At 43.6% G+C, this 26126-nt stretch overlaps 1 protein-coding gene across 2 annotated transcripts in view; it reads left to right on the plus strand.

The window, feature by feature from the left end:
- KDM2A (lysine demethylase 2A) overlaps nt 1-26126 on the plus strand; it is a 142151-nt gene that overhangs the window by 84551 nt on the left and 31474 nt on the right. For both annotated transcript variants that reach the window (XM_068255551.1, XM_068255552.1), the window contains exons 13-14: nt 13324-13407; nt 21659-21928. In XM_068255551.1, coding sequence (XP_068111652.1) covers nt 13324-13407; nt 21659-21928 — 354 coding nt within the window. The remainder of the gene's footprint in view (nt 1-13323; nt 13408-21658; nt 21929-26126) is intronic.

Genomic DNA, 26126 nt, shown 5'->3' on the forward strand with positions numbered 1-26126 from the left:
TTAATGAGAAGCTAATCATTCTGGTATGCATGAAAATGATGCAAATTGTATGACTCTTTAAACTGGGACAATCAAATGAAAGTCCTACAAATTCTAAATTGTTCACATTTTGTTCAATAAATAAGCATGCAATATCTTTGTATATGTCAGATCGCTCAACGTTGCACAATAAGTCCACCACCAATCACCCCGTGAGGGAGAGAATTCACCCGTCTTGTTTGACCACTCCTAGACTGCTCAAGTAGCACTCTATGGACAGCCCACTCTGTATCCTAGGGCTGTCTTGCTCTCCACACTCCGGTGTGTTCGTGGGGCTCTCCCCGTTGCCTCCCGGGCATGCAGTTGAGTTAGGCCACGTTGTTGTCGCTCCATCCCCTCACCACGCCAGTCCAAGTTGTTTGCTTCCTGGTTGTTTGCTTAGGCTCCACATTACACGTTCCATCACCACATACGACTCATCAGGGTGATGAGTGCCTGCCCAGGAGGCTACGGGGAAGAGCCTGTAAACTCCATGCCTGTCACTTCCCAACCTAAGCTGCGAGCACAAGCTCAGATCAAAAGTATCTAATAATTTGACCACCCCTAGAGTCTAGCTAAAAACCTTTGGAGCCAGAGCTTTTTTTTTTTTTTTGTCATACTGCTCCAACCCTGGACACATTTTTTAATTAAAACTGAAAAGCCACCTGTTTAGTCTGGCATTTATGATCAGATAACTTTTTTTTTTTCTCTATAATACACTACGTACTGATCTGAGACAAGCTTATTCCCTTTGAGTTCTATGGTGGAAAAGCGCTTTACAAACTTTTTGTCATTGTTGATCTTTTTGCACATAATCCTCCAAGCAACTATTAATACTATATTCTAAGGCGTAGTGGTATTTGGAGTGCAGGAGACCCAAGAAAGGCCATAGCTTAGCAATCTCAGCCTCCAACTGCTGGTTAGAGAAATGATTTATATTTTTGATCCAGTCTTGGACGTGCTTCAGAATTTATGCACGGTTATACTGACGTACATGTGGTAGGCCCAAACCCCAAGCTTGATCTGGGCGATATGTGTCTTTTTCCCTTGACAAATAAAGTTAGTGAAGGCGGCCTCCAACTGCTGGTTAGAGAAATGATTTATATTTTTGATCCAGTCTTGGACGTGCTTCAGAATTTATGCACGGTTATACTGACGTACATGTGGTAGGCCCAAACCCCAAGCTTGATCTGGGCGATATGTGTCTTTTTCCCTTGACAAATAAAGTTAGTGGTGAATGAGTGGGACTCTCTGCATGGGGTACAGTTGTCCTCTTTAACAAGGCCACCCACTTGGCTAGACCTATCCACAAGGAGTACCACCTTTCTAGTTGCGATTTGGTTTGTTAGAATAGGGGGGATGATAAAGGAAATACAGTTGAGTGGGGTCCCTAGGAATCCTAATACTCAAATACGTTATAAAGGGTGTTGCGACTTTTACCCCCAAGTATGTCCAATCCCCTACATTTACTACATTTAATTGATCCTTAACCTGATAACTGTGTAAATTTCCTCAAACTCTGGAAGATTTTCGGTATTTGTTCCTGTGGATCTCTAGGGAATAAAGGAACATCTACAAATGGGGTCTGCTGAACCCTTATTTCACCCACTTTGTGCCCAGAAGTATGCCTCTGAAGCAGGGCAGCAAGTGGCTCCAAGGCAATATTGAAGAGAAGGGGCAATGGAGCCATCCCTGTCTCACCCACCACCCTACAGATAATGAATTGGAAAGAACCCTCTGGATCACTATTCTTGCTTTTGGGCTGTTGTACTTATACATGTAAAAACACAAAACCCAATAGTTGTCATAACCCCCAGCATCCATTCCCACTCCACACTGTTGTAAGCCTTCTGTGTGTCAAGCATGAAAAGGCCAGGAGATCTAAAGGTATTTGGGTGGGCTCGCTCTTGTTTCAACAGTAAGAACTCCTCGTACATTTACCGCATTGCAACCTTTTATGAAGCCCACCTGGTTTTTATGAATAACAGTGGGCATGGCCTGAGACAGCCTATCAGCCAGTATTTTTGATAGAATTTTTATGTCCTGATTGATAAGAGAGATGGGACAATATGCTCCTACATCACACAGGTCCTTCTCTTTAGGTAGAAACCGAATATACTGCATCCTTCCCATTACGGGGTATACAGACTCTTCTAGAATCATGATAAACAACTTGAATAGGTGATCAGCAACTTTCTTCTGCAGAATTTTGAAAAATTTGTTTATAAGGCCATCTGGGCACTGTGATTTTTTTTTTCATTGGCAAGCTTTTGTCTCCCTGAGTTTTTAGAAGTTTAGAAGATTATCCTCATGGTTGTTTGGTCCCTATCCGGTGATATCATAGGGATTGGCAAAGGAGTTATTAAAACTCCATTAACCTGCTGTGGATGGTAGGTAAGTGATCCATGCTTATATCTGAGAGCACATGGTCCTTGTAAGGATTTGTTCTGAGGAGTCCTGTTTGCCAGCAACTTCCCCAAATTAGTGGAAGGTGAGAGTGGTATAGGTCTTGAGAAGTTTAATTTGTAGCTTAAACCATAGATCCCTCTTAGCCTTTGCTTCCAGCCAGTGTTCCCTGTTTGTCTGCTTAAATGTGTGTAGGACTCCCTGATATTTTCAATTTCCAATGCATATTGTTTATTTCCTCTTAGTGGCTACATATGAAATGATTCTACCTTGTAGGAATGCTTTGACAGTCTCCCAAACAAGTAGGGGGCAGATTGTTGTTGTTCTTGATTCTTATAAACGTGTTCTAGCCACCAAGATTTCAATTCACCTTCGAAGTCTTCATTACCTTACAACTTAACGGGGAAGTGTCATAAAATATCTGAACCTCTAGGGTAAATATCTTCTAGTTCCAAAACTATAAGTGGCATGGTCTGAAATCACCAGGTCCTCAATGGTAGCTCTATAAAGCCTGGTTATAAGTGTAGTATATATCCGATTAGGACCGTAGACATTATAAATGACAATTGTTTCCCCAGCCTGCTAAGGCTGCAGCCAAGCCCATCTTCCTTCATTATCATTAGTCTTGCCGCTCACCATACATTGCAGTTTTGCTGATGAGCATCATTACCCCCACCTTCCTATTTACTGCCTGAGAGCCATATATACTACCAGCCCAGTCTGCCTTCATAAGTTTGAAATGGTCCTCCCTTAAATGGGTTTTCTGCATGTGGCAAATGCCTGGCATTAACTTCCCCCAAATGCCTTAGAACATGAGACATTTTGCCTGGGCTCTGTAGTCCCTGAACATTCCAGGATGCTATTTTCATCCTATACCCTCACTAGCATTAAACTGAATGGCAGTGTATGTAACACCACGCATGTCAGCACTTGAAATGGTGACATTACCCGGGGGCAGAGAAGCACATTTTGCACCTGAGCATGGCCATTCTCAGATGTGCCTCCATGGGGGGCACCTCTTTACTGCCGATGCCAAGTGCTCAGCCAATGCAAAGAAGCAGTTGACAAGGCAGTTCAGCCTCTCATGTGAAAGAAGCCTAACTTAGATTGATACTGTTCTTACATACTATACTGTAATTGTGAAGCAGGTAATCTGGGAGCATGCTGAGCTCCGCATTGCACCTGATATCGGTGCAGCTATAGCTGCAATGCAATAGTCCACGGCTGCGTACCTGTAATTCGGGTGCTCGCAATAGCCAGACCCCGTATTACATGACGTGCTCAGTTGAATAGCACTCTGTGACCATTAGCATCCCTGAGTAGGTCTGAGAATGGGTCTATTGCTACTGTGTGTGCACAAATAGTTCCAAAGAGCTGTTCTTCTGAAAAAACTTTGCTGTCAGGCAGTAGACAGTGCTAGAACGATGGGCCGGGTGGAGAAGGCTTCATACTATCCAGTATCAGGGCTGGAACCCACTAGAGCAGGTTTTTTTTTTTTTTTTTTTTTGAGCATTTATGGAGCGTGAGAATGGCACTAAATGGCAATGTAAATGGATGGTGCAAATTCCACAGAAGCGATTGCGATTAGCAAAATCGCAAATGCAGGACATGCAGCATTTTGTTAGCGTTTGCGCTTCAATGTAAAGTATATAATCGCTGGCGTAATCGCTCATCAAAACTTGCACGGAGCGATTTTGCTAGCATTTTAAAGTTAATGTACACTGTAACAAAATTAAAAATGAAAGGACCAATCAGACTTTAAAACGCTAATCGCTACATAACCGCTGGCAAATTGATTACACTTTCTAAAATCGCTCCCTAAAACGCTCATGAAATCGCTTATAAACTGTTCATACAAAACGCTAGCGAGTGCGATTAGCGATACTTTTTTGTAGTGGGTTCCAGGCCTAAAACCTTAAGTGAGTTTCCTCTTCAGGTTTATGTTAAAGGACCGCTATAGGGAAAAAAGTAAGCCGTTAAATTTGGACAGGTTTTAGACTTGTCCATCTCCTTATGGGGGATTATCCAAGGTTTCTTTGTTTTCAAATACCAGCCAGCCTCCCTACTTCTTTGCACACAATTTTGGAAGTTATACTTGCCAACTACCGTTCAAGGGATGCTTTTAAAAGGAATAAAGGAAATACTGAGAACACTTCATGAGATGGACTAGTCCAAAACCTCTCAGATCTGTCAGACTTTAACTGTTTTTTGTTGTTTTTTTTGCTGTAGTGGTCCTTCAATGCACAGTTACAGTGGAAAAAAAATAAACTCTTTAAAATCTGACAGAACTGACTGGTCTTGGACTAGTCCGTCTTCTAATGGGGGATTCTCAGTTGTTTTCTTTGTTTTCCAGAGCATTTCCTGGATGGCACTTTTTTTTCACAGCAGCTGATGTAATTGATACAGAAAACTGACAAAATGTACAGAATCATGATGCAGAATGCATGCGTAAAACACATTAAAGGAATACTATCGATTCACATATTTTTTTTCATTTGACACAGGAATTGTTTGGGAAGTGCTGCTAAGTACTGGTGTATACATTTTAGTAGCAACTTCTTTGTTTACTGTTATCAAAATACATTCAAAGTTTACTGATGCCAAAACTGAGGCTGACTGAGCCATGAGGAGAGGGGAAATTCCCCTCACACTTGAACAGTTAACTCTGTGTAGCTCTGTGTGTGACCGAGAGGAGAGGTCCCAACAGCTGCAGCTTCCGTGTCCTGTGTTTCTGACTGAAGTGTCTGAAGAGAGCAGGGGAAATGTAACTAATTGTCACAGCTTTTTCATACGGTTTTTATTTTCAGAGTTTGATATGTTTGATATTAGCTTTCTGTAGTCTGATATGCAACTCTGGCTGTGCATTGAAGCAGACACCCCTTCTGCAATTGATTTGCCCCAATATAGCTAAATCCTACCCTCAATAAATTACAGCTTTTGCCTCTGATATTTAACATGAAAAGTAGGAAAATGTTTACACAGCTACTTAGGCCCCGTTCACATCACAGAACGCAGGCGCGTTCCGTTCAGAACACAACGCACAGGAACGCACGTCATGTGCGTCTCTGTGCGTTGCGTGGCTGATCCCATTCACTGAAAGTGAATGGGACAGCCACGCGTTTTAACAAAAAATGCGTGCAGCATGCGTTCCCGGACCGCACAGGTCCAGAACGCATGCAGTGTGAACATCAGACATTGCACTCTATGCAATGTCTGATGTCGTGCTTGTCGGCCACCTGCACGCGTTTCCAAAACGCGACTGGAAACGCATGCAGTGTGAACGGGGCCTTAGACATTATTTGCACACTGTCATTTTAGAACACTTGGGTATCGATAGTATTCCTTTAAGTGTGAACTAGCCCATTGATTAACATGAGTTCTCAGTTTTTCTGTGCAGAAAACTTGTACGAAAATAGTCAAGTGTGTTCCCTGCCTCAAAATTGTATGCAAGGGAGTAGGGTGGCTGGCTGGTATTTTGGCAGTTAGATTTAGCAACTGCCGTACAGGAAATGCTTTTGAAAACAAAGAAAACCTTGAGAATCCCCCATGAGGGGAAGGACTAGTCCAAAACCTGTCGGTTCTGCCAGATTTTAACTGTTTTACTTTTTCACTATAGTGGCCCTTTAATGAACCTGTAGTGTCTAAAAGAAAAAAGTTACATACTTGCCTAGGTAGAGGGCTTCCCATCTCCTCCTCAACCCCTCTGTTGCCGCACATGGATCCTTTGAACATATCAAAGCAGAGCTTATGGGATGTTATTGTGGCTCCACCCTGTACAAGCGCGGCCGCACTGCAACTGCACACCCGTGCCTACACAGTAAGCCCAAGTCGCTCGTTAACCAGCAGCTGTGTGCTACTGCGCAGGTGTGGCTTACGACGACTCATTTGTACTTTGTGGGGAGCATGACCGCAAAGCAAAAGAGGATCCTGGCCTGTGGCGGTGAGGTTGAGGAAGATATGGAAAGGCTCTACACTATCCAGAGGCTTCCCTTTTTTTACTTTGGTACACTGCAGGTTTACGTTAAGGAATAAGGTTGCAGGATACTTAAGTCAAATAAAAAAAAATGTTTTACTCACCTGGGGCTTCCCTCAGCCCCCAGCAGCTGTCCAGTGCCCTCGCAGCATCGCTCCGATCCTCCTGTCCCCGCCGGCGGCTGCTTCCAGCGACAGGCTGGGAACGGGAGTGATTCGCGTTCCCAGCGACAATAGCACCCTGTTATTGCGGCCTTCTTGCAGCAATAACAGCATAGAGGGCGCTATTGTGGCTGGGAACACAAAGAGTCACTCACGTTCCCAGCCTGTCGGCGGCTGTCACCGAAACCGGAAGGAGCCGCCAGCGGGGACAGGAGGATCGGAGCGATGCTGCGAGGGCACCAGACAGCTGCTGGGGGCTGAGGGAAGCCCCAGGTGAGTAAAACTTTTTTTTTTTTTTTTTACTTGACTTATGTATCCCTTTAAGGGCTGGGCCCCACTAGCGTCACTTTTTAACAGCGGTTTCTGATAGCCAGTGATTGTAAAAGTGCTGCAACAGTGGAAACCAATGGGGGTGACTCCACAGCACTGCCTATAGCATTTTTTGTTTGATTCCGAAGTAATCCCGTTCAAGGCAATTGGTGGCAAAATGCGATCACTCCAGGAATTTCCAAATTGCAAATGCGGACACTAGTGCGCCCTAGCCCTCATGGAGAGTTTATGCTAGGGGTCCACAAACTTTTTTTCGGTCAAAGGCCAGGTCAACATACTTCAGACTGCTGGGGGGCTAGAACTTACATAAAATGATTTGAAAAGCATTACATTGAATCTATTGATCCCCAATCATGCCCGGAGGAGAACTCCCAGCAGCAGCCATTCAGTCTTTGTGTACCAGACAGTGAAACATAATCAGGTGACAACCTACCATCCAGTTGGACAGCGTTGTCACCTGATGCAGAATTGCATCGGAAGTCAGCGAATGACTGCTCACTGGCTTCTACAGTGTGTGGATGGGTGGTGCCAGCACTGCTATTCTATATGCTTGCCGCCGATATTTAAAGGTGCAGTGAGCCACATCTATAAGTTATACATTTTGTGTTTGGTGGCACTCGGCCTGTAGACCATAGTTTGAGGACCACTGGTTTTATGCAGTTTGACATTTGGCCAAAAAAAAGCATTGCTTTAAGATTTTGATTGGCCAAATTCAAAGCTGCATACACCCAGCATTACATTTGCATGGAAATCAGAATTATAATTTTATTGACTATCATCCGTGCCGATTGTGTTTATATTAATGATTAGGCTCTGTTCCCACTTCAGCAGAGAATACTTTTTTTTTTGTCCAGTCTTCGCTCATTGCTAAATGGACAGTGAACTGCTCCTATTTTATACTTATCACTCTGCAATGGATCTGTTGAGGCAAGCACTTCTGTGCAGTCCATGATGATCCCGGGCAGGCGGATGCTTTACCCCTATATAGCCTATAGGGATAACACATCTGCCCCACGCTACAGCTAGACCATGGAAGCAGACCTTACACTGTCTGCTCCCGCTGATCTGGCGGAAGTGAGAACCGAGCCTAAAGGTGGCCATACACTGGTCGATTTTCCATCAGATTTGACCAACAGATAGATCCCTCTCTGATCGAATCTGATCAGAGAGGGATCGTATGGCCACCTTTACTGCAAACAGATTGTGAATCGATTTTAGCCTGAAACCGATCACAATCTGTGGAGCTGCCGCTGCTGCCCCCCATACATTACCTGTTCCGGCCGGCGCGAGTCCCCGCTGTCTTCTTCTCTGCTCCAGACCGTTCCTGCAGCTACTGAACTTCCTGTCCAGGGGAAGTTTAAACAGTAGAGGGTGCTCTGTTTAAATTTCCTGCCGGGACAGGAAGTTCTGTGTAGCTGCAGGAACGGTCTGGAGCCGAGAAGGTGACAGCGGGGACTCGCGCCGGCCGGAACAGGTAATGTATACCCGCTGTATTGCGTCGGTCGTCGGGCATTCGAACGCCGCTATCGACGCACTCCCGACCCGCCGGCGACCAAGAAAAATCTTCCGCACGGATGGGTCGATGGGAACGATCGATTTCGGACGGAAATCGATCGTTCTGTCAGCGGTGTGCGCGGTGATTTCACAGCAGTTTCGATCACTGTGATCGAAACGGCTGGTATATCGGCGGGAAAATCGTTAGGTGTATGGGCCCCTTAAAGGTGCCCACACATCAGATGATATGGACAGATGTTTCTTTGATAGTATCTGATTAGAGAGAAATCTGTTGCCTGCCCATACACCACAGACCAATTTCCGATAGATTTTAAAGAAATCTTTCTGGAATCTGCCTGGCTGCCCCACAAGTGGTGAATGGTCGTCCCCCACCCTGAAAATTCTCACCTGTGTGCTGACGCAACTCCCGGGGTCTTCCTCATGTCCACTGTTAGCATGAGTGCTGTACTATGTGGCGGTTGTGTGACATCACACATGCACCTGGTGCTATGTGATACATGCACTCTCTGTAATGGTAGATACGGGGGTGGCTGGGAGTCACGCTGGCAGACAGGTGAAAGATGGTCAATTGCATTATTGGTAGCTGTTAACCAAAAATGTGATTCTCTTTTTTTTTACATTAGGACAGAATTGTTCACGACTATTAAAATTCTGTACATGGAAGATCAAGGATTTGATTACACAAAACCATTCGGTGGCAACAATGTAATCTCCTCTACACATTGTAGATGTGTGACAGAGACAGTGAACTTTCCACCTTACCAAATACAAATATATAATCAATTAAAAAAAAAATTGCTAAGGCCTTGTTCAGATCATTTAGCGCAGATGGTTGTGCGATCGGAACAAAACGCATACAATCGCACGCCATCTGCGCTACAGATGCTATTCACCACAGTGATGGGTTCTGCGCTGCGATTACCGAAAATGCATGCAGCAGTGCGATAGCCCTTCTACCGTTCTTGCGTGTCGTACACTACACACTGCCAAAATGAGAACGGTATCGTGTAAAGTCTGAACGAGGCCTAACCTATCTGGTTGAACTGTATGGATGTATGTCTTTTCAACCTGAATAATTATTTAACCCGAAACAAAGTTGTATTAAAAAAATACAACTGCTGTTTTCATATTAAACCACAGTGCCAGACATTTTTGCTGTTTCCTCCCATGTTTTTGAATAATTATTTAACACGAAACAAAGTTGTATTAAAAAAAGCCCCATACTAGTGCACTGAGAATATATACCTCTGCACTTAGTTTGGATAGCATGATATGGAATTGCATAAGCTCCTCTAGTATCAGTGATCAGCTAGCGATGGTGGTGGGTGTGTTTTTCTACAAGCAGACTGCTCGCAGCTGTGTCCAGGCTAGCAATGTCACTTCCCCTATCTGGCAAGCGGCTCACTTTGTGCTGTTATCACTGCAGACTGAGCGCTCTGCATATCCTCCCCCTGCATCCTGAGAGACAGGAAGAGAAAGCTGTTGTGCAGAGGGCGGGAGAGCTCTTCTCTCAGCCAATGGCAGCCCGCCTTGCCCGCACTCCACCTCCGTCTCCTCCCAATGCTCTCTCCTTTCCCTCCAAGGCTTTGCCCCCTCCTTTCTCCCCCCTCTCTTTGTGTGTGACTTTTTTTTTTGCTCTCCGCCCACTGCAAAGCACTGCTGGGAAGAGTGTGTAAGCAAGTGGAGACAGCCAAGAGGGAGTTCCTGCTGGCAGAGGGCTCAGGCTGATGAGACAGCAGCAGACACGCAGCCGGGGCAGGCTGTGTGCTGGGAACTGACGCGCCCGTACTGCTGATGACTGGCACAGACAAGCAGGAAGTAAGCAGGCAAAGTGGCACAGACTTTCAGGAGGCGATGTGTATGAAGAGCTGCAGAGCCCCGCAGCCTCCCACTCTCTGAGCTGGCAGTTTGCAGGAAGTGTGAGCACGCCGGAGGTGCTGCTGGTCAGTGCAAAGTCATTTAGTCCTTTCTGGACTGCGACAGGAGGTGAGAGAGGAGGGGGTCTGTTCCTGCGTCTGTCTGCTGTCTCATCTCCTTATATTCCCTGCCTTGCTTTACTTCCACAGCCTACATGCGGATTCCCATTGCTCCCTGGTACATTATTAGTGGTAAATTACATTGATGTAAAACAAATCTGTGTGAAAACACCCTATCAGAGACTGATTTCCCTTGATTTGTGCCCCACATGCTTGTTGTTTTCTTTGAACACAGTCCATCAGATAAGGAGTGATCCCTTCAATCACAGATGTTTTTATTCCCATAAATAAAGAATATAAATGCATTTATTTTGTCTCATGTTTACCATTTTATGTTGGTTCTGAAAATAAATAAATAAAGCCTATTTATTTATTTTTTAAGGCATATTTGTATAATTAAAAGTAGGAATCAGCTCAGCTGCAAGCATATCCCATTTAATTTAGTTAATGTTTGGAAATTCGAAATAGGAATGGACTGGTGATGCTATTTGTAACAGTTTCTTGAGGTCATCTTGATACATTTTTGATGGTTTCACAGGACTTCATTTTTAAGAGCAGTTGTTGCTTTTAGAAGCTGGATTACTACTGTAACTCAGGTTTGAATTTTAAGATGGAGTATCATTTTTGAAATGTTTCCAGTATTTCATGCGTTTTATTTTATTATTGCATGTTTTAGTACAGAGTGCATTAGCCTGATGCTTTTTAGACAGAATGCAACAGAGGTGTTTGTGTTTACAATGTATTGTTTTTGAGCTGTTGACTGGGCAGACACCAGAGGTTTTCAAGCCTTCTCTGAGGCCTCAGCAGCAGTGCCACATGCCATCTTCTGAGGGCGTCATCAGAAGCACCCTTTGCCTAGTTGTTGCTTGGGATCTCTCTACCTTCCTGCTTTTTGTTCCCTTATTAATTACTAAGCTGCATCTCATCAGTCACTTCCTGTTATAAAGGACATCTGAAATGAGAATAATATGGAGTCTGCCATATTTATTTCCTTTTAAACAATATCAGTTGCCTGGCAGGCCTGCTTATCTATTTGGTTGCAGTAGTATCTGAATAATGCCAGAAACAAGCATGCAGCTAATCTTGTCTGATCTAACAATGTCAAACACCTGATCTTCATATGCTTGTTCAGGGTCTATGGCTAGAAGTATTAGAAGGCAGATGATGAGCAGGACAGCCAGGAAACTGGTATTGCTCAAAAGAAAATAAATATGGCTGCCTCCATATCCCTCTCGCTTCAGTTGTCCTTTAGTTGGCTCTCTTCCACTATGAAACATGATTGTGATTGCGTTTCAAACCGATTTCCACTAATGCAATTGAACTACTTTACCCGGTATAGTAGAGCTCAATCGCATACAAAATGCGGCAGGACGATTGCGCTCGGGCCAAACTCGCAACACAATCGCATCACACTAATGGAAATGGCCACTACCATTTCCATTATTTTCACTATACCCTGCCTTTTGCGATCTGTTAGCAATCGGAATCTGATTGCAAAACACAGGTTAGTGGAAAAGGCTCTGCATGCCCCTGTTGGCTTACATTTCAGTTTGCAGTCTGGAGCGCTGTCACTTGTTTGATGTCTAGTTGAAAAGGGCCCCTAGGGCCTGTACAAACGCAGTGCGATGCTTTTTGCGGGATTTAGGGGGTATTGAGCAGTCAGCCGCGGGGATGCAGCGTTTCAGCTATGGCATTAATGCTAAAGAGGACTGTTAAGTTAAAACAGGTATTTTTGGAGGCTTCAGACTTTCTTTAAAAATGCAGTGCAAGTACAGCAGTGTGTACAGGCCCTACGTCGGCCACTATTAAAGGGCAACTAAAGTGAGAAAGGCTGGAGGCTGCCATATTTATTTCCTTTTAAATAATAACAGTTGCCTGGTAGTCCTGCCAATCAGTTTGGCTGCAGTAGTGTCTGAATAACACCAGAATGCAGCTAATCTTGTCAGATCTGACAATGTCTAACACCTGATCTGCATGCTTTTTCAGGGGCTATGGCTAAAAGTATTAGGCTCGGTTCACATTGCAGCACGTATCCGCTCCTGCGCTGCGTTCCACTCCGTGGAGTGGAAGGATCGTGCAGGTCGGGAACGACCGCGCCGACGAGCGGAACGTAGCAGTGTGAACTTTCCCATAGGGAAAGCATTGCTTCCGCTGCTGCATTCCGCTCATTGGAGCGGAATGTAAGCTATTTAGGCTCAATGTGAACCGAGCCTTAGGCCTGGAACCCACTGAAATCCGCAAATGCTAGCGTTTTGTATGAGTGGTTTGCAAACGGATTCATGCTCGTCTTAGGGAGCGTATTTAAAAAGTGTACTTTGTGTCAGCGGTTGTGTAGCGTTTAGCGATTAGTGTTTTAATCCTGATTGGTCCTCTCAATTTTAATTTGGTTAGTGTGCTGTAACTTCAAAACGCTAGCAAAACCGCTCCGTTTAGGTTTTGATAAGCGATTACGCTAGCGTTTGTATACTTAACATTGAAGCGCTAACGCTCCCAAAATGCTGCATGTTCTGCATTTGCGTTTTTGGAAAAAGCGAACGCTCCTGTGGAAGTTGCCCCATCCATTAACATTAGCTGAGCGTTTTGGCAAAACGCTAGCGTATCGCAGCGCTGCCAAAATGCTCACAAAACCGCTCTTGTGGGTTCCAGCCCTTAGAGGCAGAGGATCAGCAGGCTAGCCAGGAAACTGGACCTGCTTAAAAGGAAATATGGCAGCTTCCATATGCCTCACGCTTCAGTTGTCCTTCAAGCTGTTTGTTGTTGTACTATATTGACAGTGTCTCTCAGGAGTCTGTCCTGTCTGCTTCATAAAATGATACATTGTTGCAACATTTATTTCTTTCAGGCATTGTTTTTCTTTGCAATTTTGTGAATATAAATAGAAGCTGGTATTGCAGATTGTTTAACCTATCCCTCCTCTCTTTATCTATTCCCTGGCGGGTAACAGAAGCTTCTGGAAGAACACGCGCATGACCCACCTGAGCTTGCACTCACAGGAGTTCCCATTGTTCAGTGGCCCAAGAGAGAACAGGTGAGCCAAATGGGGATTTGTAATCATTGGTTTGTAGTGTAGCTGTTAACCTTAGCAGGTGTATGCAATCAACATGTACCTATTTGTATAAATGTGATTTACTTAAAGTATGATTTTAATTTATTTTTGTTCATGTGCCAGTATTCATTATTCTGATTTTGTTTTCCAGAGAAACAAAAAACATTCAGTGTGGGTTTATTAGGAATTTTTATATGAAAAATACATGATAAGAATTTTGCATAAGAGATCTTATTGATGACGTTAAAATGTTTTTTGTTTTTTTTAAATAATAAATGCATCATCCAGACCTTGCTGCAGTAGAATAATCCTCCATTTGCAGCAATTAAAGCCTCTCTGTCCTTGGACAGTCTGTTGATTTTACCCCATGTCTTCTGAGCCACTCCCACAAGATGGAGGTCTCTTATCTACCATTTAGTCAAGCTGCTCCCACCACAGCTCAATAGGTTGACATGAGGTTACAGTCCTGGCCACTCCATTATAGACCGAATGCCAGCTAACTGCCTTTTTCTCTGGATATTTTTTGCTCAGTTAGCCCTAATGTAGGATAAAATTTGCTCCAGACAAGGCAGGGAATGGCCGGAGCAGTGCTTTTCAGCGCTGCTAGATTTGGGCTCAGCTAGCACCTCCATAGACTACAATAGGAATCATTCCTATTGCAGCGCTCAGTGGGTAACGTCGGCTCCGTCAGCAGACGGAGCCAAGGTTGCTTAAAAACTTAATAATTCGGCCTCCAGCAATCGCTGGAAGCCGAATTTATTTCATTCCCCCACTATCCATGGCGGCCTGGAGGAGGAATAGTAATTAAATCGGCCCAGACTTGTGCAGAAGCAGGATCAGCCATATACCACTGTATCCTGCGCCCAAGTCTACCGGCACCAATTTCAAATATACTCGGGAATGGCAGAGCTTCGCAAAATGTGATGACATTCCTTCTTTCAAGATCCCTTTTTGCTTATCTGCAAGTCTTCCACATTACCAAACAAATCTCGACCATCACACTTTCTCAATTCTGCTTCACAGACTTTATTTAATGTCGGAGTTTGGTCAGCACCTCACGAATGATCTTTGAGCTTGTCAAGCTCTGGCTTCTTTTCCACAGGCTGCTGAACCCCGTTTGTTAGGCAGTTCAGCCTCCCGGCTGCCGGGACAGGCGCTATTTGGCTGCAGTTACATGTGGCATTACCCAACATTAAAAAAAAAAAAAGTCTCATGTCATGTCTGAGGACAGCAACCACCCTGCTCAGATGCTGCTGCTGGTACCGAGCTATAGCAAGCACCTAGCCAGTGAACGGCATTGGCTATCCGTGGAAAGGGGACCTCAGCTTTATCAGTCCATTACACGTTTCCCAATTAGTAATGGTCATGTCTAGGAGAACTCATGGAGAAGCATGTGATCAGTTTGGTCAGGTGACGGATATGCAAGTCCCTGATTTGCTAGTTATCATCATGTGCTAAAGCAGGATGTGATCACAGCAAATCAGAGCTTTGCAAATCTATCAGCAGATCAAACAAATCGCATCCTTTTCCATGAGTTCCTCTATGCATGACCATCACTATTCCCAATTTTCCTTTGTCCACTGTCTGTGTTCTTTTGCTTATCTTAATGTTGGCCGTTCTGGATTTTTTTTTTTTTCGTGATGCTAGAAGACAGAAGATTTACTCACACACAAGGCAGTCATCTTTTCACTGTTAATGTTGAAGCTTGTATTTTGTGGGTTTTGTTCAGTGAAGCTGCTAGTTGAGGACCTGTGAGGCACCTTATCTAAAACTATGCATTTTCACTGCAGTGTGTGTGTGTGTGTGTGTGTTCCAGTTTCCTTCATGGAAAAGCCCTGGTTTTTCAGAACAAGAATAGATTGATGAGTTTCTGAAGAAAAGTCTTTGTTTCTGGCTGTTTGGTATCTGCACTCTTACCTACATTTACTAATGTTCTAGAAACCTAGCTAGTCTAAACAAGGCCAGTATTAATGCTTATTTAACTGACACAAGTTTTCAGCTAGCACCTGGATCTTGACCAACCCCGGAGTCCAACTAAAAACCTTTGGAGCAAGAGCTTTGTCATGCTGCCCCTTTGGAACGCCTTGCCACACCCAATCAAGGCAGCTCCATCTCTGAACACGTTTAAATCAAAACTGAAAGACCACCTGTTTAGTCTGGCATGCAACACCTCACTACATACTGAACTGAGACAACTTGCACGCTTTGGGTCCTATGGGATGTTGTAGTATGTCTGTGCTCCTCTCCCTATGCAACATTTGTGGGGCTAACCTGGGTATCCCACCCTGGTGTCCTATCTCAGCTCCCTATTTGGCAGAGATCAGCAGCTGGAAGCAATGATAGTAAGCATCTCTCACCTCTTCAGGTTCCTGTGGCAATTGTTCTTATTCCATGTACTGCAACCATCCTGTACTTCTTGCATGTACTGTGTCTTGGGAGAGGCCAGCATCAGTAAAAACCAGAGGAGCACTGCGATCACTGCAGGAACTAGGAACGTTTTTTTTGCCAGAATTGCTACCTGCTGCCAATCTCTGCAGGAGGGGGGCACTAGACTGCCAGGGAGAGCTGTATGAAGGCGGGGGGAGACTACAGGGCAGGCAATAATGGGGAAAGGGAAGGACCACTTGACTACCGGGGAAACTATATAAGAATGGAAAGGGGGGACCATTAGCCTATCAGGGAAAGTTTTAGAAGTGGTAAGGGAGACTGCTAGACCCAAGGGTAAGCTATAACTGACGGGGGGGGGGGGGGAGAGGGGGACCACTAGACCACCAGACCACCAGGGAAAGTTCTGAGGAGGGGTCTGGGGACCACTAGACCAACAGTGCAAACTATATCAGTGGAACGCTATAGGATGAGAAGGAACAATAGGACCACCAGGGAAAAAAGGGCACAGCACAGGGCTTCCACCAGGGATGCAGGAGGGGGCAAGGTAAAGGAACAAAAGATAGGGATATGCCATAAATAGAAGACCACTATAATAGGACATTTTGATAGTGGCACTAAAAGAAGAAAATGGTATGGGGACACATAATAGCATAATATAAGGAATGTAATGGAAACAAAACATGGGGTTATTTCAGTGGAAATACTGTTCAGTCACCTCCTATAACCCCACCAACTTCTAAGACCGCACCGCTTGAGTACTAAAGCAACTTATTACAATTGCTATAAAATATTTTATTCCATTCTTATTTACCTGTTACCTGTTAAGACCATATAACCTCAATTGAGCTGTCCTTCGTTTGTGGTAAATTTCATTAGATTTGATGCTTTTATTGAGTCTAACATGCAATCTAATTAAAATACCTGATTATGCTTAGCATTACAGCCTCTGTGTTGTCACACACAAGCAATGTTATGGGCAAGGATTAACTGTATATTCAAATATATTTTAGCATATCATCAGTACAGTAGTGCTTTACAGTTTGTGAACTCTTAAAATTTTTTCTTCAGACTGTAAGCGAGATCTTTTTTTTTTTTTTTCTTCTCAAAAGCCCCAAAACTAGTATTGATAACCCATTTAATCTAGTGACTTTAAAGCGAACATTTTAATTTAAAATGTATCTGTGTCCATATCCTGTGAAGTGAAGCAAATCTGAGTTAAATTTATGTTGTCATCCAACCGCTCCATTTCTGGCACTGGATCTTTAAAGTGGATGAAACGCCACTAGAAAATGCCCTCTATTGCTTGGTACAATAACAGAGGAAAGGTCAGGAAGGAGTGTGAGGATGCTGGTCAGAGAGCTTCCACCTGCCCAATAACTTATCTTGCTCGCCACTAAAGCAGGATTAACCAGGTAATTATAGTAACATAAAAATGGTGGGGGAGGAAACTATTTAAAATATTCTTGTACCTAACGGGTGCAAAAGTTTTCTAGTGGGAGTTTCAGAACACTTTTTTTAAATTGGCACGCTTTTCTTCCTTCTCACTTGCCTATAGCAACAGCACACATTGCTTGTTTGTGGCCGAATGGACTTGTCTGTGTGAGCTCATGGTCAGAACTGTTGCCTCCAGAAATGGAGCACAAATCCCTACGAGTGATGGTAATAGTGCCTATGTATTTACCTTTAGTGGGCATCAATGTTAGTGGATCCATGATAAATTTTTACTCATTGCATAATTGTGTTCCTCACATATCGTTCATAGGGGATTCCTCAAGCCAAATACTTTTTTTTGGTTTGTTTTAATACCCCAATTCCCTATTAACTAAACAAGCCTCGCCCACAGCTCCTAAAGAGCCTAGGCACTTTGAGTCACATGAAGCAAGGGCTTATGGGAGCTCAGTCTGGGCAGGAGGAGGTGTTAATAGCCAGAGATTTCAGAGGCTGAGGGCTGGAGATGCAGTTGCAGCTTTGCCTGTGTGCAAAACATGGCTGCTTTCATTGTATCACAAGAGGAAATAAACATATTGTTGAAGCTGTTTGCAGCTAATTTACTGTGTAAACCATCTAAACTTTAGATAAGATATATAGACCATTTACTTGTTATAGTTTGTTTTTCATCTCAGATCCACTTTAAGGTAATACTGACCAATGCACTATAGTACCTGACTGTAAAATCTTTATTTAATTTTACCAAATTTATGTAGTATATGGCTAGATTACATTGTCCTGTTTTCATAGCTTATGGATGTTTGGATTGTACACGTCAGATTGTATGGTGTGTAACGATACAGAAAGTTGTGTGCTTTGCACGCTTATACTATTTAAAATAAATGTATTGAAAGTACTGTTTGGCTTCTGGAATGCTGTAATCATTGGCTTTTCGCTTGAAGTTAATCAGGAGCAACTTACTTTAAGTGATTATTTTGCTTCTAAATGTGCTGAAAGGTTATTTTTATTAATTAGGTGATAAATAAGTAATTTGAGATATTTTGTGAATCGAGCCCAATATGTATTACAAAAATACGTCTGATCTAGGACCCTAAAGCCCCATCTACACGATTCGATTACGATTCTATTTACGATTCGATTAAATCCGACATGTCCGATCGGGATTCGATGCAAATTGATTTGCCATTGTTTTGCAATTGCAAATCGAACTGAATCAAATCGAATCCCTATTGGACATGTCGGATTTAATTGAATCGTAAATAGAATTGTAATCGAATCGTACAAAGAAGCGTATCATGTAGATGGGGCTTAAGATCCAGCAGTTTGATTTGGCAGCAGTTCTAAAATTACCTCTCATGGTTACACCATTTTTATTTTTTTATTTTATTTTATTTTTTTTTTTGTAGATGGACTTGTGTGTCTCGGGCCATTGTTTTAAAACATGACCCTTTTTGTACTTCAATATGGACAGATCCCCAGACATATTTTCCTCCAGAATTTGCAGTCATACTTTAGAATTAAGTTCCTTCAAAAATGACAACCTGTCTGGGACAGTGGCAACAAAAAATACCCAAAACAACCATTGTATGGCTAAAATAGGGGAGAAAAATCAAGGGTAGTGTGACAGTACAGGGCTACTGGAAATGAGTATGCATACAATGGTATATGTAGCACATTGTGGAAGAAGTTTTGTTGTGTGGGCATGTACTTTACATTAAAAAATGGTTAGTCACCGGCTTCACAGTACAACATTGGTTGGACACTGATCCACACAGTAGATGAACAAACTAAAAGTAACACTAGAGCTACCATTCTTCAAATACAGGTAGATGAACTACAAGTCCTAGGAATCCCAGTGGGGTTATAGTACAATAAAATAAACGTATGGCTTTTTTTTAAACTTGGCTGTGGCAGGTGATAAAGACCGCCTAGGCTGAAAATGTTGAGTAAGAACTCATCAGTATATCAATGACCAACGCACTCCCGTAGGTCCCAGTCAACACGAAGATTCTAGAAAATGCATGCAGCAGTGCAATAGCACCCTGTGTAATTATCTGTGTAGCGGCATGTATCTAGTAGTGTGCTGCCCGCTTTCTCCCGCTTATGTGCACCCGAGCCCCCGCCCCCAATTGTTCGGATTGTCTTAGCTGAGATTTAATGCAATATTCTCCCCAGGGGCAGGACGGGGAAATTTGGTGTGGTGGAAGTTAAACTTTACAAAGAGTGGCTACAAATAGCAAGTGGCTCCAGTGTCTGCTGTTTTATCGGGAGCCCTAAAATTACCTGAAATAGCTGCTAATTGCTTGTGTTATAGGAGGATATGGATGGGGGGGGCATCGTCTCTTAGGTTTAATTACCTAAGGACTGCGTCACGCCAATAGACGTGACCGCTTTGGCAGCCCAAGTGCTGCCTAATGCCAATTGGTGTCAAGTCCTGGGGATGGCTATTGCAGGAGATCGCGCACGGATGTGCGTGCATCTCCGCTTGGGAGGCGGAGCTCTGCTCCCCCTTCACGCAGCTCGGGAGACTGTTATCCACCATCTATTTACATGGTGCAGCGCTGCGATCTGCAGCAGCACTGTACTGGGGACAGCCATGTGACACTATAATAGCTTGGCTATTCATATTGGAATTACTGTAATTACTATAGTTCTGTCGCTCAAATTACCATGACACCCTTTTTAAATGTACGCGCTGCAAGACTGGACAAATACATTCTCTGTGCCTCTGTTCCCGCATTTCTCTATGAACAACTCCTCATTGTGCTGCATCCAAAGTGTGTGTGTGTGTGTGTGTGTGTGTAAGGGGGGAGGGCGTTCTTGCTGCCTGCTGCAGTTTCCTGCACATCACATCCGTGCATGGGTTACGGCTATAGCGATTCGGATGTAAATCCTCATCATCACAGGTGTGCTCAGTGCCATTCGGGCAGCAAGCCATAGTATTTGATTTGGAATAGGCAGTGTTTCCCTGCCCGACACACCTGTGGGGAAATGCAGATTCGCACCGAATAGAAAGGGGCCCTAAGTTTTTTTTTCAGGGAGATAAAAATAAATTATTATAAGAGAGGAAGAGCATGTCTGAAAATCTTTTGGAGTTATTGAATCCCACACAGACTGCATAAAATCTTTCCCAGATCTGTGATGGAGGTGCTGGTCCAATTATGGACCTCTTACATCTCTTCTGGACATGCCCATCTATGAAATCCTATTGGAGTAAGGTCCATCAGCTTGAGTGACCTCCACCGGGTTGGCCCTTCAATCCTCCTATTTCATGACACTACAAATCCCATAAAGTTGTATAAAAACATCCACTACCTTTGATTAACACAGCTAGTGGTGCTCTGATTCCTCAGAACTGGAAGTGTCTTGAGGTGCTGTCAATTAAAACTATGCTGAGGAAAGTGGGCTCTATAGCTGATTTGGAGGAGATGGTTCTCTCATCACAGGACTGGATTGACCAGTAAATACTTACCAAGTCTGTTGGGGCAGATGAATACTCCAACATGAGTGTTATTGTACTCAATATTTGCAGTATCAGAGGTTTTCTCCTTGTCTTTTTCCCTTTATCTCTCACCTTTCTCTTCTCTCTCTTTATCCACTTTTCCTCTGGAACTGGGAGGGGTATACAACAAACCTGTAAGGTGTATAGCATACTGTTACTGCCTTACAATGTAGCTATACAGGTAGTCCCCGACTACAAAACTTTCCAAAGAGGACTTGTAGTTTTTGAGAAAATTGATTTTAAAAAAATCAAAGAAAAAAAATGGCTTTTAAACTTGTATAAACAGGTACAAAGAGCATAGGTGACACAGAGGGGGACACTGGGGCACAGTGGAGGTACAGGGGACAGAGATGGCACAATGTTTTGACTTAAGAACAGATTCAGGTTAAGAACGAACCTACAGTCCCTATCTTGTTTGTTAACCAGGGACTACCTGTACAGTAAATGGTGTTACACTACCTATGCTTATCGAATACTTGTTTTGGCATTGTTCCTATGCGATTTTATTCACGTTCATTATGGTTTCACTGTGCTTATCCATACACTTTATCCTGTGTGAACGTGTCTGTTTTCGTGCCCTTGCATGGGAATAGGTCGGTCCTCGTTTTTTCAATAAACTTTGATGAAATATTGATTGCAGTACTGTAAGGGTACTTCTATTTAATGATCAGCGGAATAGGTTTGTATGGTTTAAGGCTGGTATGATGAGTGCTCCTAGACTAATTCAGTTGGATGAGTAGAGCACCAGTCTCTGAATACTTTTGGGTTCCATCAAGATTTTGTCATTACAACGTTAAAATATAAAAAACGTTTTAATCTTACAATCTTTGCATGTTTAGCCAGCATTATCCATGAGTTTTCTTTAAGTTCTAATTATTTGTCTCTTCCCTTCAGTACAAAATTCACCTCCGACCCAAGATCCAGTTCACCAAACCTCACATCATGCGACCTGCAGCACGACATGCATCCTCAACTCCTCGGCCCTCTAGCACAATATCTACTCACACGACACCTTCAGGCGTCCGGAGGCGGCGAGTCAGGTGCCGAAAATGTCAAGCTTGTCTTCAGAGAGAGTGCGGAACTTGCCACTACTGTAAGGACATGAAGAAGTTTGGTGGGCCTGGCAGGATGAAGCAGTCATGCATGCAAAGGCAGTGCCTTGCGGTGAGTACCTAGTCTGCATGGCAATTTCTCCATACTTACCCTTCTTGATCTGTCCTCTGTATTAATGTTTGTGTTAAGGGGCCTTGGTCTTGTCTCCTCAGGTCTATATGTGGCTCCGACCTTGGTTATTGTTTTCCTTTTCTATGCACGCTCTTGGCAAATTAATACATTTGTTTTGTTTTATGCAGATGACACACAGCTGTACTTTTCAGCTTCAGACCTGAAGCATAAAAAAAATACTATAAAGTCTTCCCGTTCCTCCCCTGGTCCCATAGTTTCTGCACTGGCTCCCACATTAACAGTGTCCAACCCATTGGTGGGAGACAACTCTCTGCTGCTGCTGGGGATGCTTTGGGTTTCCAAGTGCTCCCGAAGACGGGCCGCTCTGTACTGCGCATAGCAGAAAATATTGAAGTCAAAAAAACAAACATACATATTTTTTATAAAATATTTTAAAAAAATTGAGCACCCCGGGAAATTAAAGCACACCTAAATTGTGACAAAGTGCCTTTTACTTACCTGTGGCTTCTTCCAACCTCCATATAGTCTTTCAGGGCTCAATGTTTTTTGGGTCTCCTGTTCCCTTCAGAAAGTTCTCTGACATGGCTATTGCACATAAGCTCTCCCGTCTGTGCCTCTCCTTGATTGTGCTACTATCGCTGGAAATGTTCTGCGCAAGAATTGTACCGCTTATGTGCTTAATGCTCCGAGAAACGAGCTCATGATCGAGAAGGGGTTCAGGTGGGACCGTGCATGTGCAGAAGCCTGCAACTTAGCCTTGTTGGAGATCTTTTTGAGGGGCTCAGTGGCACAACAGAAAGGATGCAGAGGACACAGAGGGACCAGAAAACTGAGGGGCTGGAAGAAGCTCCGGTAAGTAAAAGTTATCTGTTTTTGCCGCAGTTCAGGTGTGCTTTAATACCCCTAGAACTTCAATTCTCCAAGGAGTTTTAGGGGTAATTTAAGAGGTTATATTTGTTTCCTTTCATTTATTCTGACCATTCACTCTCTGACCACTTCCATGCCATCTCCAAATCAAAAATCTCTAACCCTTTTTCTCTCAAAATGTAAGTACACCTCGCTGATTTCCAAGTCGCTCGCTGTATGTATGTCTGTCCACCCTGGACATGACCCTCTTTGCCCGCCTTGCTGTGATTGCCTGAGGAGCTGAGAGAATGATGCACGTGACATCCAGCGGTACCCTCTAGTACCCCCCTCACCTTCACTGCTTTAATATCCTTACCCTGCTCTGTGGCCTATCATATATAGCAGGCTTATGTTCCTCCAATCTATTCTGAATTCAGCCTCTAAACTCCTCCACCTCTCTTTTCACTCTACTGCTGTGCCACTCTGTGATGATTTTCATTGGCTGCCAATTTACCAGAGGTTTCACTTCAAACTCCTAAATGGAGCCTGAAGTGAGAGCTATGTGGTGGCTGCCATATTTATTTCCTTTTAAACAATACCAGTTGCCTGGCAGTCCTGCTGATGATTCTGGCACCAATATTGTCTGATTCACACACCCGAAACATACTTGCAACTTCATCTAGTCAGACTTCAGTCAAAGGACCTGATCTGCATGCTTGTTCAGGGTGTATGGCTAAAAGCATTTGAGACAGAGGATCATCAGGACTGCCAGGCAACTGATATTGTTTAATATTAAATATGGCAGCTTCCAGGTCGCTCTTACTTCAGGTTCCCTGTAACTTCACCATGCATCTCCTTACTAGTATCTAGATGCTTTCCCATCCGCAACCTCCACTCTGCGCATGACCATCTTTGGTCGTCCTCTAGAGTTACGTCCTTATATTCAGGTATACAAGATTTCTTCCGAGTCCCTCCCTCTAGAATTCCCTTATAAAACACCTCATTGCTCTCCCAACACTTGATACCTTTAAGCATACTCCTAAAACCTTTTTAGACACAAATGCAAACCAACCTAGGACATTACCCCTTCAGTCTCTGGCTAAGCTGTGCTCCTTTCTGAATATAATATAAAAACGCTCACCTTTTGGATACACATCTTATGTATTTCTCAACCTTGTAAGTTGCTCTACGTTTTGTTAAAGCAGACCTGACCTCAGAACTTCCTCTCTGCTCTAAAAGATAAGCAACAGCATAATAACTTTTAAAGATAAACATTTCATTGTTACAGATGAAACATATCCTGCAATAAACAGCTATTTGTCTACTTCCTGCTTTTATGGAAGCAGGCATATCGTTAAAATCCTGTGTTTACAAATGAGCACCCTGCCGGGGGAGTCAGCTGAGGGATCAAAATACAACTTGTGCTTAGTCACAGATGAGGGGGAATAGACAGGCTCTCTAAATACATACAGGGTGCATTTCTCTTATGTTTTTCTTCTGTCCTGTGCAAGAGTTCAGGAACACTTTAATCATAATATATAAATGGTCTGTAACTATTATGTTGTCTACCAATTCTGTATTATGTACCCAATGGCTATATGTGCCCATGCTTGTTTCTTACTCTGTACAGCAGCGTATTGTCCAATATAAATCATTTACAATATCCGCTATGAATATAGCTAGATACCTAAACTGCTCTGATCCTTTTGGTGCTAACTGCCACTGGATGTAAACTGAATAAAAGCAGACGTTTTGGCTGGACTTTCATTTCAAGTTGAACTTTGGAATGCAGTGCCATGTTGGCAGTATATAAATCAATAATTGCGTATATTTACCTGTGGTGTGTGGGAATTTACTCATTTTATTTATTTTGGTGGTATTCAACTTATTTAACCACTTCGGGATGCTGCATCTCTGGCCCCTTAATGAGAGCCCAAGGTGGGCTCAAAAAATAAGAAATAAAGTAGGGTACCTGATCCGCGGGGCTGAGCGGATCAGGCAGCCGCAAAAAACGCCGCTCATGTGGGCCGCAATGGCCCACTTTCACTTGCGTGACCTATAGGTCACGACGCTGCACTGAGACTGTGTCTCTCATGGCATGCGGTGGGGGCAACAGTGGGGCGCAGCCAAGGACAGAGAGATGCCCAATGGCAGCTCTGTAAACCCTGTAGGAACGCCACTGGCAGGCGTTTCAGACAGGGAATTGGCCTCCTCAATGTTTACCTCCAAGATAGCGACAAATATTGTCGCTAATCTTGGGGGGCTATGGCAACAGTGATAACAGGGTCAGGATCCCATGAAACGGAGCTCTGCTGTCAAGGTGGAGCAGAGCAAGTGAGCTGCAGCGTCGCTGGATCAATGGGAAGAGCAAGTTGAAATCTACACCCTGGCAGGTTTAAAGTGCACCTAAACTTATGCACAGCAGACAAGGAAAACAGAAAAATCCATCCTGTGTGTATTTAGAGAGAAGCCTGTCTAGTGTTCCCTTATCTGCAAGTGATGTCTGTACTGTGCCGAGTTATGTGCTAATATTTAAACACAGGAGATAACTCTTTCTGTGCTCCCATTAAACCAGGAAGTAGAACTGCAGATTTATTACAGTTGTTCTGTAAGCTGTGGCAGACATTTTTAAAGGTTATTATGCTGATGCTTATGTTGTAGAGCAGAGAGGAAGTTCTGGCTTTAAAGGACATAAACAGGGCATAGATTTCAACTGCAACTGTCTCGAAGCAGTTTTAAAGTGGACCTGAACTCTATTGCACAGGACACAAGGAAAACTGAAATAAATGGACTCTGTATGTGTTTAGAGAGCTTAGCCTGTCTAATTCCACCTCATCTGTGACTAATCACAAGTTGTAATTTGAACGGTCTACTGTGTCAGTTGACTATCATAGCAAAGCAGCTAATTTGTAAACACAGGATGTTAACAATATGTCTGCTTCCATGAAAGCAGGAAGTAGACAAACTGCAGATTTAATACAGGATTTATATCTGATGTAACAAATGTTTATCTTTAAATGTTATGCTGTTGCTTATCTTTTAGAGCAGAGAGGAAGTTCTGAGTTCAGGTCTGCTTTAATAAGTATTTCAATTCCCCCCCCCCCCCCCCCCCCCCCCCCCTGTGACTACAAGACACTTAAAGAGAACCCAAGGTGGTTTCATGGGGGGCAGATGGGACACAGAGGCATGTTCCCTGCCTCATGACATGCCTTTGTGTCCCCTAACCGCCGCTATCTACCACCACCACCCCCACCCACCACCACGCAATGGTCCCCCGACTATCTCTGAGGTAAACACAAGGGGAGAGGGATTCCCTGTTCAAAACGCCCTC

The sequence above is a fragment of the Hyperolius riggenbachi genome, chromosome 10 (assembly GCF_040937935.1).
Source record: "Hyperolius riggenbachi isolate aHypRig1 chromosome 10, aHypRig1.pri, whole genome shotgun sequence".
Classification (NCBI taxonomy): Eukaryota; Metazoa; Chordata; class Amphibia; order Anura; family Hyperoliidae; genus Hyperolius; species Hyperolius riggenbachi.